This window comes from Arvicola amphibius, chromosome 5, assembly GCF_903992535.2.
Source record: "Arvicola amphibius chromosome 5, mArvAmp1.2, whole genome shotgun sequence".
Lineage (NCBI taxonomy): Eukaryota > Metazoa > Chordata > Mammalia > Rodentia > Cricetidae > Arvicola > Arvicola amphibius.
The window spans coordinates 8,259,478-8,276,483 of NC_052051.1; the positions used below are offsets into that span (position 1 = coordinate 8,259,478).

Sequence of the window (17,006 nt, forward strand, 5' to 3'; positions counted from 1 at the left end):
AGTGTATTCCAGCCTGCACTGTAGCCGGAGATACTTTCTCAGAAAAGGAAAGAAAACCGTTAACCCTGGTTCATCCGGATGCCTGGGAACCCTGGTTCTTCCCGATGCCTGGGGTTCCTGCCTGTCCCCACACCTGAAGCCACTTCACTGGCTCACCCTGGTTCCAGCCCCGCTGTGATCTGAGCCAGCTGCCCTCAGCCCTGGGGCGTGTATTTTACTTCCCTAACAAGAGAAGGTGTGTACACAGTACTGGTTTCAACCCAGGTGGAGTGGAAGGAAGAACCCAGCTCTGAACCACAGAAATGTCTTTTATCTTTATTTTTCTGAAAGAACTCCCAGACCCCCAGGAGTATTTCCGGCTTGATTTAAGTGTTTTGACAGCCTCACTATGAAGCCCAGGCTAGTTCCAAACAGAATCCTCCTGCCGTAGCTTCCTGAATGCTGGGTTTGCAGGCCTACACCACGGAGTCAGGCCTCCTGATTAAGTGTTCTCTTTAAGGAAGAGGGTATGTGTTCTAGGCAGCAGTGGGGATGCCAAGGCTCATCCTTGCTGCAGGGGGACAGACAGCTCTCAGGAGGACCACCTCTCAGGCTCTGCTCTTGCTGGTGTCCTACTTCAACCCAACCCTGTACAGACAAGTGACTGAAGTCTGCTGAGTTCTCACAGACCTAGGTTTGAACCCAGTCTCTGTCTCTCTGTAGCCTTCTTCTTCCTTCTCCATTTAACCAACAAGCAGGATGGGTGCAGGAAGGATGCAGGAAGGACAGACAAGGTGCAGTCTTCTTAGTGATCACTGCTTATGGGGAGGGGCTGCATATAGTACCAAGCCTCAGTTTCTTCTTCTACAGAACAGGGAACCAGCGCTTTTGGAAAGGAAGTAAACATCTGGAATTGGGACAGGCTATGTGAGGTGAGCAGACACCTGCAGTTATCTGCAGGGAGCCACTCCCTTCTGCACTCACGTTGTGGCTGCCCAGGCTCTAAGAAAGATAGCCACATCTCTGGGTGACCAGGTAGGCTAGTGCTGGACCTGCACAGAGCACCAAATGCTTCCAGTTCATGGCAGGCATTGCCCCATCCTTCACTTAAAGATGTTTGGGTTAGTCCTCAGAACAAGAATAATCAAATAATCAAATCCGGACCTCGTAGTACAGACCTGTTCTCTCAGCTACTCTGGGATGTCTAAGGCAGTGGGTGCAAGTTCAAGGCCTGCCTGAGTTACAGAGTAATCCCAAGGGTAGCCTAGGCAACTTGGTGAGATTCTCTCTCTAAAAACAAACTGGGGACTGGGATGTAGCTCAGTAATAGAGGGCTTGCCTAATATGCTTGAGGCCCCCGGGTTCAATCCCCAGTACTAAGGAGAGAAACAGAACAAAAGAAAAGACCAGGAAGCTGTCTGCCTTCTAGAAGCAGCCGCTGTATACGCAGAAGCAGTGGTGTGTCCCAGAAGCAGTGCATGTCACGGAACATTCCTAAACACCCAGAAAGAAGCCCCTCCCCTGGACTCCAGGCATCCCATGCAGGGCTGGGGGTGAGGCATTCAGAGAGGAAGCCTTTCTATCCTAAGCCCCACACAGGAAGCAACCTGCACCACTGTGCACAGCCCCCCTGAAGGTAGCAGTGGAACCCCCAGCACTGTGCCAGGCACCCAGGAAGGTGGATCTAGATGATGGGGCTGAACACAGAGGGTCCACTCTCATGGCTCACCAGCCATACTGACCTTGCTTTGGGGACTGGGAAAGAGGCTGGCGCTGCCCAGAATGCCAGGCTGGCCATGTTGGTCCCACTCTCAGCAGAGTGGCGGGTGGCTTGTGGTCTGTCCGCATTCCAGTGCTTTGATCAAAGGTGGTTTCCTGTTTGCCGGGTGACTAATTCTGTCATCATTCCACCCTTCCAGGCCCTCCCCTTCCACCCACAGTCATTTAGCTGCCTGCTGGGAGGAGGTTCTCAGAAATACTCTTTTGCTATGGCAGACTTGAGTGGTGTGGACCTTTATCCCCATCCCAGGAACAGGGATCACTGCTAATCCACAGCTGAAATGGGGAGCAAGGGTACAGCCATGGCTGTCAATCAAGAGGTTTCCTTAGCAATACTCAGAGTGGCACGTTCCATGAATCAGAACCCAGAGCGGCTGAGCTCAAGGCATCATGACAAGAAATAGATATTATTTGTGATAACTGCTTGCTTCAGTAATGTTTGTGACATTGGTAATAACTGACATTTTTTTTATTTATGCACTCAAGTCCCATGGAGGTCAAGACCCACATGGAAACTTTATGAGTGTGTGTGTGTGTGTGTGTGTGTGTGTGTGTGTGAATACCAGAGGCCAATCTCAAGTGTTATTCTTTAGATGCTAACCATCTTGTTTTTTGGTTTTTGCTTCTTATTTATACCTGTATACCATGTGTGTCTGGTGCCCACAGAGGCTAGAAAAGGGCATCAGATTCCCTGGGATTGGAGTTACAGACAGTTGTGAGCCACCATGTGGGTGCTGAGTATTGAACCAATCTGCAAGAGCGTTTTTTGAGACAGGGTCTTTTGCTGGTCTAGAGTTCACACAGCAGACTAGACAGACTGACTAGTAAGCCCAAATTTGTGTGTGTGTGTGTGTGTGTGTGTGTGTGTGTGTGGTGTGTGTGTGTGTTTCTTCTCATACTCAGTGTTGGGATACATGCCCAGGTGTATGCCTGTCTCCTTCTCCTCAGTGCTAGGATATATGCCCAGGTATATGCCTGTCTTCCCCTTCTCGGTGCTGGCATTAGGGCAGCATATCACTGCAGCAAGCTACATGTGGAACTACTGGAGACTGAACTCAGGCCTCATGCACCTCCAAAACCTTTAGTCTGCTCAGGCTGCAAAAAAACAAAAATATCACAGACAGGAGTCAGAGGCCTTAATGGCAGATACCTGCCTTCCCATGAGTCACATGACTGGGGATGTGATAAACACAGATTCCAGAACTATAAAGGACGGTGACACAGATGACCTGTTTGTGGCTAGCGTTTGGGTGGCACTGCCATGTGCCAGCCCCTGTGCAGAGCCCCTTGGCTGTATTAACTCTCTTAATTCTCACAGGAATCTCTTGAGATGGGGCCTAGTGTCCTTAATTAATTAAAATTTAAATTAGCATAAATATTAGGTTTCAGTAGCCGGGCGGTGGTGGCGCATGCCTTTAATCCCAGCACTCGGGAGGCAGAGGCAGGCAGATCTCTGTGAGTTCGAGACCAGCCTGGTCTACAAGAGCTAGTTCCAGGACAGGCTCTAAAGCTGCAGAGAAACCCTGTCTCGAAAAAACAAAAACAAAAAAAAAAAAAAAATATTAGGTTTCAGTATGACATCATCAAACTTTTTGTCATAATTCTCCTGCCTTTTCTTCTCCCCACCAGTCCTGTTACCCCTCAAACGCTTCCACACCCAGTAGCTCCCTGTCTGCTTCTATGCTATAAGCAAGAACTACCTGAGCTGGGCTTCAGTAGCACAGGAAATAGCCCCAAGAATTACCAGATAAGACTCCATGAAGTTTAAAAGTCACTGCATAGCAAGGGAGCTATCGTCAGAGCCCCTGGACAGCCTGTGTGGAGAGGGTAGAAAACCTTCGCCAACTATACCCAGCCAGACGGCTAACATCCAGAACATATAAAAATTTGCACAAATGAAACACCAGAAAACAAAATCTCACATGTGAAAATACTGACAATCTAGAAATGAGCTAGTGAGAGGAGTAGAGGGCCCTCAGAAGACGAGACACGAATAAGCCTTTTAAAAAGCGTTCAGGGCTGGCGTGGTTACTCGGCAGTTAAAACTCTTGCTACTCTTGTAGGAGGCCTGAGTTTGGTCCCCATTTCCCCCATGGCAGCTTACAACTGTCCACAACTTCAGTTCCAAGGGATTCTGAACTCCTTGGGCAGCAGGCATAGACACGATACACATACATACATGAGAGCAAAACACTCACATACATATAAAAAGGGGGAAAAAGAAAGAAAAAGGAAAAAAAGCATTCTATAGACTGAGCCGTCAGGCATATCCAAATTAAAAGTGCTTCATTATCCTCATCATATAAGATAAGCAGAGATGGCTCATTCATTTCCCAACTACCCAGAACCAAATAATCACACAGAAACTCTATTAATTACAACACTTTACAACACTGTTTGGCCAATGGTTCAGGCGTATTTCTAGCTAGCTCTTACATCTTAAATTAACCCATCTCTATTATTTTATATTTTACCACAAGGCTTGTGGTTTGTTACCTCTTGCTTCTTGGGCAGCTGATAGCATCTCCTTGACTCCACCTGCTCGCGCTCTCTCTCTCTCTCTCTCTCTCTCTCTCTCTCTCTCTCTCTCTCTCTTTCTCTCTCTCCATCTCTATTGTAATTTCCTACCTGACTTTATTCTGTCCTGCCATAGGCTGAAGCATTCACAGTGTACAGAGGGGAATCCCACATCATGTAGAGAGGAGGCTGGGGCTCACGAAGGCTTAGGAAATGGTCCAGAGTCAAGGTTTTCAGTGTGTGGTGAGCAGGAGCTGACTGTAAACTCTTGAATCCACTTTGCAATCCCATGTTCCTCTGCATTCACCCAGAGCCATCTGCGGCCTCTGTGTGAGCTCTCCAGTTCCATCAGGCATGGCTGTTGTTCTTGCTTTATCAGTCACAGCCATGTTGCATCTTGGAAGCCTTGCCACCCTCCTGCCAGCTGTTAGCAGATGTTATTTCACACCATCCGAAGGCTCCCTTCAACCTTCAGGTCTTTGTTTCTGTTGTACTTATATCTGCCAGTAGGTGGCAGTAAACCTTTTGTTTTGGTTTGATTTAAATGTTGCTGTATAAAACAGTTGGTTTTATACAGGCTAGGACAGCTTTAGATGGGAACATTCTGATTGCTGGAGAAAAACCGAGTTGTCTGATTCCAGGTGATCTCAGCAAAAAGTCCTGCATTTCCCACTGTTTACTCCCATGGCCCTGAAGTTGCAGAAAGACCAGAGTATGAAATGGAAGGGCCAGGGAACCTCAGCTCTGTGAGATGAAAAGGCATGTCCCCTGACTGTGGGGATCACACATCTCCCAGCCAAGGTATTTCAGAACCTTAAACATGTATTGAGCTGGGGAGATGGCTCATTGGCCAAGTGCTCTCACACACGCATGAGGATTTGAGTTCAGATTCTCACACCCAAGGAAAAAGTCCCATGTGTGGACATCCCTGCACTGGGCAATAACTGCAGAAAATTTGCTGAGGCCTATTCACCAGTCCAGCTGATCTGGGGAGTTCCAGGTTCAGTTCAGGCTCTGTCTCAAAAATGAGACAGAGACAATTGAGAAAGTCACCCAGATGTGAACCTCTGACCTTCGACACACGCACATACACAGACAGGCACACATACACAGACAGGCACACACACAGACACACACACATACACAGACAGGCACACACACAGACAGGCACACATACACAGACAGGCACATACACAGACAGGCACACACACGTTCACAAGGCCCCCACAGTAACCACGAAGTAAGATCTAGCTTGGATTGAACAACTGAGATGATAAGTTTACAAACCCCATTGTTGGATTGTTGCACAGAGAGGGGGCCCTTGTTCTGTCTCCGCTGCCCGGCAAGCTTACACCAGAATTAACCACACAGAAACTGTATTTATTAAATTACTGCTTGGCCCATTAGCTCTAGTTTCTTACTGGCTAATTCTTACATCTTAATTTAACCTATTTCTATTAATATGTGTATTGCCACTTGACTGTGGCTTACAGGCAAGATTCTAACCAGCGTCCATCTCAGGCAGGAGATCCATGGCATCTCTCACTCTGCCCTTCTTCCCAGCATTCAGTTCTATCTACTCCGGCTACCTAAGTTCTGCCCTATCAGGCCCAAAGCAGTTTCTTTATTCATTAGCCAATGAAAGCAACACAAAAAACAGAAGGAACTCCTACACCATTGGATCGTTACATAATAGTGTTTAAACTTGTACAAAGCTAAATTTGGAATTTGGATAGAGCCATTACATATGTCCTATGTATCAATGTATTTTTGTGTGTGAGTATGTTTATGCATGACTTTTTCCAAGATATTCGACCCACATGCTTCAGTTTCCCCATCTGCAAATTTAGGACAATATTCTCACAGTCCTGCTGATATGTTGCAAGGAGTCAATGAGTTTTCCTCGGAGTGAAGCTCCTAGATGCTGCTGCTGTTAGCATTTTCTCATGACTGTGCTTGCCTGAGCTCTACCCTGCCCTGCCAGCAACAAAGATGCTCTGGAGACACTAGGCTCCTCCCTTTGCTCTTCCAAGGGACCTAGGTTCGATTCCCAGCACCCACACGGTGGCTCCCAACTCTGTAACGCCCATTCTAAGGGATCCTGTGCCCTCTTCTGGCCCCTGAGGACACTGCTTGCACATGATACACAGACATCGTGTGTGCAGAAAAACACACCCATACACTTATAATAAAAATTAATAAACCTTTCTTTAAAAAATAATTTTTAAAATGGTACCCAAGAAATGGGTTTTTTTTTTTTCCCCAAGAATTTCATTGTGGAGAAAAAAGCTGAAGCCTGGTACCAGATTGCAGTCAGTAAAGGGAGTTTGTCTCTACAACTTGGCTTCAGAAGCAAATGTTCAGGCTTAGGTTTCTGTTTTAATTTTTTTAACCCCTTTTTTGTCTATTGAAGGAACAATGGGCAACCAAATGAGTGTTCCACTGAGAATGGACATCCAGGAGAAGGAACCGGAAACAGACACTTACAAGGTAACACTCAGTCACTGGCACATGGGTACCAGAAAGCAGAGTCCAGAGGACTCTACTCTGCCTTCCCAGAACTCACTGAGGAGATGAGGTGTGAGGGCCCCTGCTGTCACTGTTGGTAGCCGGAAGTCCTAGAATCTACCAAGGAGCTGGAGAAAACTGCAGGTCCGGTGTGTAGGGGTCTGGAGAGGTTGCAAGCATGAGACCCTGAGTTCTGAACCCCGGAACCCATGGTATGGCAGCACAGAGATATGAGGGTCCTGATGTGATCTCTGAACTACACATACACACACACACACACACACACACACACACACACACACACAAAAGAGTTACCTAGCCCAAATGCCCATTGTGATGAGGTGAACAACCCTGGGTGTATTTTAGTGGTTCAAGACTGATCTCTAGGAAACACCTGGAATTACAGCATCTGACTTCCTTCATGGAATGATTTAACTGAAATTATGTGAAAACCAGAGTGGATGGGAGTAGTTTCAAAGCTCATTGATAATGGCATACACAGTACTGAATAGTTAGGGCTTTCCCCTAAACGATGCCTGTCAAGAGCTGAGGCCAAAGCACTAGGGAGTTAGATCAGTTGGTCACGTATTTACCTTACAAATACAAGGGCTTGAGTTTGATTCCTAGAGCCCTCATTTAAAAAAGGAGGGGGGGGGGGTGGCTGGAGAGATGGTTCAGTGGTTAAGAGCATTGCCTGCTCTTCCAAAGGACCCGAGTTCAATTCCCAGCAACCACATGGTGACTCACAACCATCTGTAATGAGGTCTGGTGCCCTCTTCTAGTCTGCAGGCATACACACAAACAGAATATTGTATCCATAATAAATAAATAAGTATTTTTTAAAAAAAAGCCAGACTTGTACATAGCAATTCTGGGGAGGTGGAGACAGGCAAATCCATGGGACCTGTGGGCCTGCTCATGTAGATGACTCGGTGAGCTCCAAGTCACTAAGCCACTGTCTCAAAACAGTGGATGTGACCAGAGCAACAACACCTGAAGCTGTCCTGTCCACAATCATGCACACACATACACGTGCACACACACACATGTGCATCTACCTACACATGTAAACATACACACACAGACAGTGAATTTCCTATATTTGATTGGTATGTATATTGAAGGCATTGGCTAATGGTGGCCAAGACAGATGGGTGAACTTAGCCTTTAGGTCACTGAATCGCCATAGATTCTTGCTCGGTTCCTTATTAGACAGGGTGTCTTTTGGGCCTCGGCACCCCACGCGTGCTGTGGGGTTTGCCATCCTGCGAGAGACTGATGAGGTGAAGCGTGAACCAGGAGTGCTCTTCCAATGACAGGAATCCAGCCTGAGTGAGTCCTTTTGCTGCTCCTAGGCTGGATAGAAGGCTGGCAGTTTCTACAAACACAGCCTTTGTGTTTGACGATGGAAGTGCTCCTGTAGCCTTGAGGGCCTTCTGTGAGTTTCCCCGTTCCAAGACCTGACCACCAAAACCAACTCTTCTGTTGCAGGTGATATCAGACAACGAGTGTGTTCAGAATGGGAACCCGGTGATGGTGTCCACCCACGTGACCCAACACTATGATGAAGGTCAGTGCTGTGTGGGAAACGGCTCTGCCGGGGTGTGAGGTCACTTCTGGCCCTGTTTACAGTGGACAGAATAAGGGTGGAGTCACAGCTTCTCCTCGAAAGCTCACATGCTCATTTCCCGGGGTGACAGAACCCTGGGCTCACACTGGGTGCTTACCCATGGGAAACTGCCTGCCTGAGGGTGTTAGAGCCAGAATCCAGTTATCGTCAGCCTGTTGTCCTCTGAGTCCCAGGGAGGACCTAATTCAGGCCGTTCTGACTCAAGGATGGCTGGCTCCTCCCTGGATCGCCAGGACATCACTAAATACACGTGGAAGCTGGGCGTGGCTTTCCAGCAGATTAGAACACGCGATAGAGTGGGAGCCCCAAGGGTCTGGCTTTGGGGTCAGCATACCTGACTTAGAAGCCCCACTTGGCAGCTCATTGGCTGTGTCACGTGGTACAGCAAGGTGTGAATCTACTGCGGTTTATGAGCGTCTGATGGCTGATCCGGCCTCACCCCTGCCACAGACAGGGCTGACTTTGGAGAACTGGAAGACAAGAAACCTCAGACATCCCAGAGATCAGAGTTACAGAGGATGAACCTAAACCCTCCCACATACTTTCAGACTGACCAAATCAATAGTCCTTATAGGAAGATGAGCTGTTCTGGGGCTAGAGAAATGGCTCAATGGTTAAGAACACCTGCTGTCCTTTCATAGGATGTGGGTTCGCTGTCCAACACTCACATGGTGGTTCACAACCATCTAAAATGCTAGTTCTAAGATTCAGATGCCTTTTTCTGGCCTCCATGGGCTCCGGCATGCCTGTAGTGTACACACTCACACAGACACACACATACACATTAAAAAAAGATGAAGTATTGTACTTTCCGCTTCATAAATTGTTGGCTACAGAAATGCCACAGTCCCACTGATATCTGACAGTCCTTCCCACCTGGTAAGGCGAGAGGAAGTCAGCTCCCAGCTTACCTTGTCACTAAAAGCAAGAAAGATGAGATGGCGCTAAGCCCAGAGATCCCAGGAAGGAAAGTCACGGAGGCTTTTAACCGTTGTGGAAGATAATTGTTCTCTGGGTTTGTCAAAGGGGCTTTAACCATTGTGGATGATAATTGGCTTGCTTTTGTTTTGTTTTGTTTTTGCAAAAGCCAGGGCACATGTCCCCTCAGGGACTGTAAGGCAGGGATTCACATAAAGCCACACTGTATGAGCAGAGAGAATGCTGCTGCTGTTTAATTAACATTTTGTTCCTTAATCACAAAAACGTGCTTTAAAAAGACACATCTGTTCTCCAGAGAGGTGCCTGAGTCACCTTCACACTGAAACAGGCTTGAAGTTTGGGGCAGAAGCCAAAGGAGGCAGGGAGTGAGCACCGGGGACAATAAAGGTGTAGGGTGGGTGGGGGAGGATGTACCGGACACACAGGAACCCATCTTCTATGTTGTCATGTCATAGGAGGTTGACTCAGACAGTGTGTGATTTGTGTCTGGGTTCGTGTGAAAAGAATAAAGGTTTTTAGCCCCTCACCTGGGACCACAGCATCCTCATTAAGAAGGCATGCGCTGGGGCGCAATGTATATCTGCAAGGTTTGTACTTATAAAGCCAGGAGCGCTGCAGGGGTTGTGACCTCAAGGTCAGAATGATCCACAACAACAGCAAAACCCAAAGCAAACACAGACAGAGCAGTTGGAAATGGCGGCTGCCAAGGGAATACATGGATTAGCTTCTGCCCAGGCCCCATCATTTTTCCACTGCCAGGCAGCTGTGATTTGGGGCAGTGTCTGGGGAGAAGTCCTCAAGGATTAAAACTGGCAAATTCTCACTCATTGTCTTAGCAGAAACCTTTTTTACTTGAGTTGGGAATTTTCCCTTCACTAAACTGATCCCATCTATGTGTGTCTAGATACATACTTGTATTTTAAAGATACAAAATTAGACAGTTCCTCCTTTAAGGACAATTGACGAGGGATGGAAAGGAAGATATTAATTCTAAGAAATGTCTTAGCCGTGTGTGACAGAGACAGGTATCAGCTTCCGAGAAATGACACGCTCTGGCAGTTCAGTCACGTGTTGGGATCTGCCATCCCTCAGCTGTGAGGATAGACGCTTTTTCTTCTTAAAGAGGATAAATTCACTAGAACAGATTCAAAGAAAGAAAGAAATGGGGGCATTTTTATTTCCCCCAAAGATCTGTGAAGTTTTGAGAATAAATACCCAAGAGGGAAGATCTGGTCAGGTAAGATTGATTCATCCAGGCTGGAGAGATGGCTCAGCAGCTAAGAACACTGGCTACTCTTTCAGACGACCTGGGTTCAGTTCCCAGCAACTTACACCTGTCTGTAATTTCAGTTCCCAGGGGATCTGACACCCTCATACCAATGCATAAAATTAAATAGTTTTAAAAAAAAGATGGACTCATCAGGGGTAGCCAGTGACAAAGGTTGGCACTGTGGACTACATTGCTTGTAGTTGGCCTCCCCTCCTCCGTCTCAAGTTCATCCTTCCTAGCTGCCATCCTTACAGCCCCCTTATGGCCGGAGAGAATGGCATGACTCCTGTCTTACAGGTCAATCTTGGACAGTGCCAATTCCACCCACCATTATACAGTTAGCACGCGGCAGAGCTGACGCCCCAGGCTCCAAGTCAAGTTAGTTAGACTGCAATGCTTGCATTCACTGGGGCACCAAATGGCTACAAAGTTTGGGCCTTAACACAACACAGGTATCTTACAGTTCAGAAGGTCACACGTTAAAAGTGGGCCAGCGTCTAGAAATTTTCAAACCTGTTCTGAGGCTGTTAACTGCTTAGCGTATGGTCTCCTTCTCCACAGTCAAATCCATCTTCAAGTCTCTCTCCCTCTCTCTTTCTGCCTCTTTCCTTCCTCCCCACTTCTCTCCCTCCCTTTAGCATCTGCTCCCAATGTCACGTCTTCTTTTCCAGCTCTGTCCCTCTTGCTTCTTTCTTCCTCATGGCCATCAGATGGCATTAGCCCTCCCCGAATAGCTCAGGATCACCATCTCATCTCGCGCACTCAGCACGCCTTCATTTGGTCACCCACAGTAGCTGGGGTTATAGGCTTTAACACAGTACCAAGCTACTACTATAATTTTAAAAATGCTTGAATGAGTTGGATAAAAGTCTGGTAGGGGATTGGGGCTCAGTCAGTCAAGCACAGGGACCTGAGTTGATCCCAACAATCCACGTTTCTCTTTCTCTTTTGTTTGTTTGTTTATTTTTTAAGGCTGACATGCTGTCATATGCTTATAATCCCAGCACTGGGGAGGTGGAGAGACAGATCCCTGGGGCTCACTGGCCAGTCAGCCACGCCTACTTGACAAGGGAGATTTTATCTCAAAATAGCAAGATAGGTAATGCTAGGGAAATGATACCCCTGGCTATCCTCTAGTTTGCATGCACATGCGTATGCATGCACCACCTCACATACACCTGGATACACGTGAGCATACACACAAGACTAATCAATTAATTTAAATTTTAGAAGCTCCTGAGAGCAAAGGGTTTCTTGTCATCTGGTATAACATAGCAGAGCTCAGCACATGCAACATACTCAAGGCCTAGACCAGCACAGAGTTCTCCAACCTTCTGGGAGATTCCGAGGCCGTGGGAATGTGAGGATGACTAAGGAGCAGTTTGAGGATCTTTGAGGTATAGAAGCTGCAAGGAGCTAGAAATGAGCCCTGTCTTCACAGCTCCATGTGTGACCCTGGGAGGAGGTCAGTAAGAGATTTGCGGTGCTCCAGGGACAGCCTGAGGTTAGGGTTTTCGTTTAGGATCCCCCAACTGAGGACATCTGCAACGGTGTCCTGGCCAAACACACTGCACAGCAGACCCTGTCATTGCATTTGACTCACTGCTTCAAACTTCTCAGAAGATCGCTCTCGAAAAATCGTAACACTCATCCTAATTATGACCGTTATCATCACTATAATCATCAACCATCATCACCATTACCAGCAGCAGCAGCCACTGTCATCATCAACCATCATTATCATAATCATCATCACCACCACTATCAGCCAACATCATCACCATCATCACCGTCATCATAAGAGTCACCATCATCAATATTTCTTCCATCTGCTTTGAGTCCTGTATCTCTTTTCTATACCCCTCTTTTCCTTTCATTTTCTCTTTTTCGTTGCCTGTACATGTTTTTTTTTGCTTTTTCTTCTTTTCATGTATATGTAACATACATGTTTTCATGTATGTTGGCACGTGTGTGTGCACACATGCATGTGGAGGCTCAGGGTTGATGTCCTTCCTTTCTCTTCCATGTTATTCTTCAAGGCAGGGTCTCTCAAACCCTGACCTCACCCGATGGCTAGCATGGTTAGCCAGCTTGCTCTGGAGACCCCCGGTCTCTACCATCCAAGGCTGGGACTGAGTTACATTGGCTGCCATGCTCACCCAGCACTTACATGGGTTCTCGGGACCTGCTTCAAGTCCTCCTGCTTGCAGTCAAGCGCTTTGAATCCTGAGCCCTCTCTGTACATTTTAGCGGTATTCCGTTAGTGACTCTAGGGTTCATAGACACAGTAGACATTTTGAACAGTGTATGTAACAAGGTCAAGGTTGTGCTGGGAGATGATGTCTCCATTCTAATTTCATGGATTATTGGATCCCGTCCCAAATCCCCTTCTTCAAAGTGCCTGCCACAGACCGTTTTCAGAGTTCACCTAGGTCGCGACATGCATCGGTACTGCATCGTTCTCCTTTAAGGTCAATAGCGTTCCACTGCACAAAGGCCTCATTTTCTTGATTCACTCACACGTAAACGGACGTTTTGGTGGTGGTTGTTTAAGCTCCAGTGCTTGTAGATAGCACGTCCCTGTGCATTTATGAGCTCAGTTTTGAGTAGATACAGATTTTGACTCTCTTGGACATGTCTCTCTAGGAACAGAACTGTGGGTCATAGGCAGGCTCAATGTCCACCCTTCTGAGGACTTCGTAACCGCTTTCCAAAGCAACCACCCCAGAAATGTACATAGATTCCAGTTGCTCAGCATTGTCACCAGCGCAGGCTGCTGGCTACCTTTCTGTTACAGCCGTCCCAGTGGGTGCAGAGCAAAACCTCCGCGCTGTCGTTTAGACTGCATTCCCTCAGTGACAATGGCACTAAGCATCTTCGGGTGTCCCAATGACTGTTTGCTTATCTATATTTGGAACAGTGCTGCCATCCTAACCTGATGGCTCTTCTGCCTCCTGCTCCTCTGGGTCCCTTGCCTGGTATTATCTGCTCAGTAATTTTCCTAGGATCCTAGGTTAACAACAGTTAGCCTTCAGCAGTTTCCTGAGTGCCAAGAACTTGATTTCTTACCCGACCTCCGTCTCCAGAGCCCACCCTAACAGCTGTGTGCACAAGAGAGCGAGGTGCCATCTTCTTTGTCAAGCTACTTAACTGTTAAAATATGCTTAACATAGCACCTGATCAGCTTCCCTCAACAATGGGTGAGGGGGACATCTCCAGTTGGCCAGGAGACATCTCTGGTTGGCCAGGAGACATCTTCAGTTAGTGAGGGTGACATTTCTGGTTCACCTGCTGCTCTGAATCTCCAGACTGTTTCTGGAAAGCAATCTGGCAGCATCTTTTTTTAATTGCATATTCATTGGTTTGGGGGCAGCAACTCTACATTTGCTCTTGTAGTTTACAGAAGAAAGGAAAACGTTGGCTTAGGATTGTTAAACACAGATGTTTACACTGGAATTGTTAGTAGGGGAGATGAAAGAAACAATATGGAAACTACCGGAATGTTCATGGAACAGACAATGGCTTACACAGCTTTTGCAGCATTTATATTAAGAAATATTAAGTAATGTCTAAAAAAGAGAGAAGACAGATTTGGATATTTTGGCTATGAGGGACAACATTTTTATATAAAAAATTAAATAAAAATTTAAAAATATGTCTAATATAGGGTTGGAAAGATAGCTCAGTTGTAAAGTGCTTGTGTTGCAAGCAAGAGTGTTAGCATCTGGGTTTGACACCCAGAAGACTTTATTTTTTAAAAAAAAAAATGGGGTATGGGGTTGTATCACTTTAACCCCAGCACTCAAGAGCCAGAGGCAGGTAGATCTCTGTGAGTTCAAGGCCAGCCTGTTCTACACAGCCAGTTCTAGGCTCACCAGAGCTAAACAGTGAGACCCTGTCTTTAAAAGCAAACCAAATCCGGGAGTAGTGGCATGTTTGTAATCCTAGCATGCTGGAGACAGAAAGGGCAGGTCCCTGTGGCTCACTGGGCAGGGGAACAATACCTGACATTGTCTTCTTCTGACCTCCATACCCACTCACAACGACAAATGCAACCACCATATACAAATATGCAAAATTCTTGAGGAGACACATTCAGGCTGCAGGTATTGGTTACAATAAGGATGCATACTATCACTAATTTAAGAAGGAAATCCAAACAAAGCCCCAGAAGACCAGCTCAAACATCCGCTGCATTTGCTCCTGTTGGAACAGTTGGCTTCGCATCTGAAGTAACCCTGCATATTCCACATTTTCACAAAGCATATGAGCATTGGAAGCCGCTGGGGAAAGACAAGAGTGAAAAGTGGTCTCGCTGCCCTCTCATCCTCTGAAACTGAAAGTCACTCTTGAAAATGTCCTCTGGGCAGCAGGGGGTTAACAGTGCTTTCGGATCCGTGACGTCACTCACTGTCCAGGCAAATCAAGCTGATAATCAAGACTCCATTCCCAAGTCCAAAAGCCCTCTCTGTTATTTGTGCTAGGATTTCCTGCCAAGACATCCTGGCTCTTCAGAACTGAGATGAAAAGCCTGAAATGTGATCGTTAGTGAAATTTCCAAATCTACCATCTTCCTCCAAGCCATAAGCATCTGTCCCACGAAGCCTGACTCTGACACTTCAGAACAACAAATGCATCAGCCTGGGACTGAAAACCACAGTTGTTTGAAGTGTCATTTGACTCTTGCAACGCGACCCGCAGAGGGTCATTTCTGCCTAGTCTCAGAGGTCTTCATCGTCGCTTTTCCTCCCCCAAGGGCTTCCCAGAGCCCTTTGATATTTAAATAGAATTCTCTTTTGAAGAAATCAGCAGCTCCTTCCCTCCCTCTGCAATGAACTGCTTTGCCCTGTGTCTGCATTTGGATCCTGACACAACAATAGCTCTGTCTGATCCATGTGTTTTACCCATGTTGGCCCATAATTCTACAAACTCCCACAGCAGCTGCAGGACTTGTAACAGCACCCCCTTCGAGATTACTGAGCATCCTGTGTCCAGTCCGTGACTTAGCCTGAGAGATCAGGATATCAGTGTGTGAGACAGGGTTGCGTAGGACGTGGTGTTGGAGGAGACGCAGAGATGGTACAGTGCTTGCCTTGGGAACAGGAGGACCTGTGTTTGGATCCCCAGCACTTACATCACAGAACACAAGCAAACAGAAAAGCCTAGCAGCACATCTAGAATCCCAGTGGTTGAGACAGGAGGATCTCTGTGACTTAGGGACCTCTGTGACTTGGGGAGCCATCAGTCCAGCCAAACCAGTCTGCTCCAGGTTCAGTGAGAGACCTGCCTCAGACAGTAAGGAAATGAGGTGGAGTGATTGAGGAAGTCAGTCGAAGTTGACCTCTGGCCTCCCTATGCAGTTGCACACACATGTGCATGTACCCCCGGCACATGTGCCCTTGTACAAACTTGTACACACACCACATACACAAAAATAAGGTTCTGGGGGAGAACTAGTACATGAATCAACAGAATAGGAATTCAGAAACGAATGCTTCATTGGGAGAGCTAAGATGAGTAGCCTCAGCTTTCCCTTGGAAAACTTCTAGGAGAACCAGGACAATAAATCTCGGAATAAGAGGAGCCTGTCCCCAGCAGCTCATTACAGGTGGCTGTTCTGCTGCCGCCATCAGTATCTTCCTCTGAGAGTATGCAAGGTTTCACCCAGGGCTCGGCTCTGACTTACCCGCTCTGACTTACCCGTGTCACCTGACTTAGCCCTACCACCAGGCACTCCTAAAGACACCTGGGACTGTAATTAGACTGTTCGCTTGGTGCTCACAAACAGTGGGGAGGAAACAAGGCATTTCAATAGTTGTCTTGTTTCATGGGGGACATACTCTAGAACCCCTACCCCCAGTGGTTGCCTAAAACTCTTGACAGTACTTAGTTTGGGACATACTCAGTTGTTTTTTATCCATATATGCCTGTGGTGGTGGTTACAGTCCAGCAAGATGGCAAAGCAGGTGAAAGTGCTTGTCACCACGCTGATGACCTAAGTTCAAAGCCTTGATCCCACGTGGTGGAAGGAGAGTCCTTTGGGTCGTCCTCTGACCTCTACACATAAGTCATAGCATTTGCCCCCTATCCCTGCATCCATAATAAATAAGTAGCCCCCCCCCAAAACCAGAAGAAAAATCCAAACCAACAGAGGTACAAACCGTGACACAGAAATACAAAACACTGTTTAAAAAGAAAGAAAGAAGAAAAGCAACAGAACTTCTACAAATGCCAGAACTCCCAACTCCCAAGCTCAAGACACTGACTCAGGTATAATGCCAGGAAGATTTCAAAAGCTTTCTTTTAAAATGATTGATGACCTGAAACAGCACACAAAGAAGCCACTGAATTCAATCAAGGACCAGGAGAGGGAAGTCAACTACA

The 17,006-nt window shown here is 46.9% G+C and overlaps 1 protein-coding gene across 1 annotated transcript in view; it reads left to right on the forward strand.

Annotated features, from left to right (window-relative positions):
• Positions 1 to 17,006, forward strand: part of Bcas1 (brain enriched myelin associated protein 1) — an 82,542-nt gene that overhangs the window by 1,868 nt on the left and 63,668 nt on the right. The window contains exons 2-3 of the mRNA XM_038331043.1: positions 6,689 to 6,765; positions 8,275 to 8,353. Of these exons, the coding sequence (XP_038186971.1) occupies positions 6,694 to 6,765; positions 8,275 to 8,353 (151 nt within the window). The 5' untranslated portion in view covers positions 6,689 to 6,693. The remainder of the gene's footprint in view (positions 1 to 6,688; positions 6,766 to 8,274; positions 8,354 to 17,006) is intronic.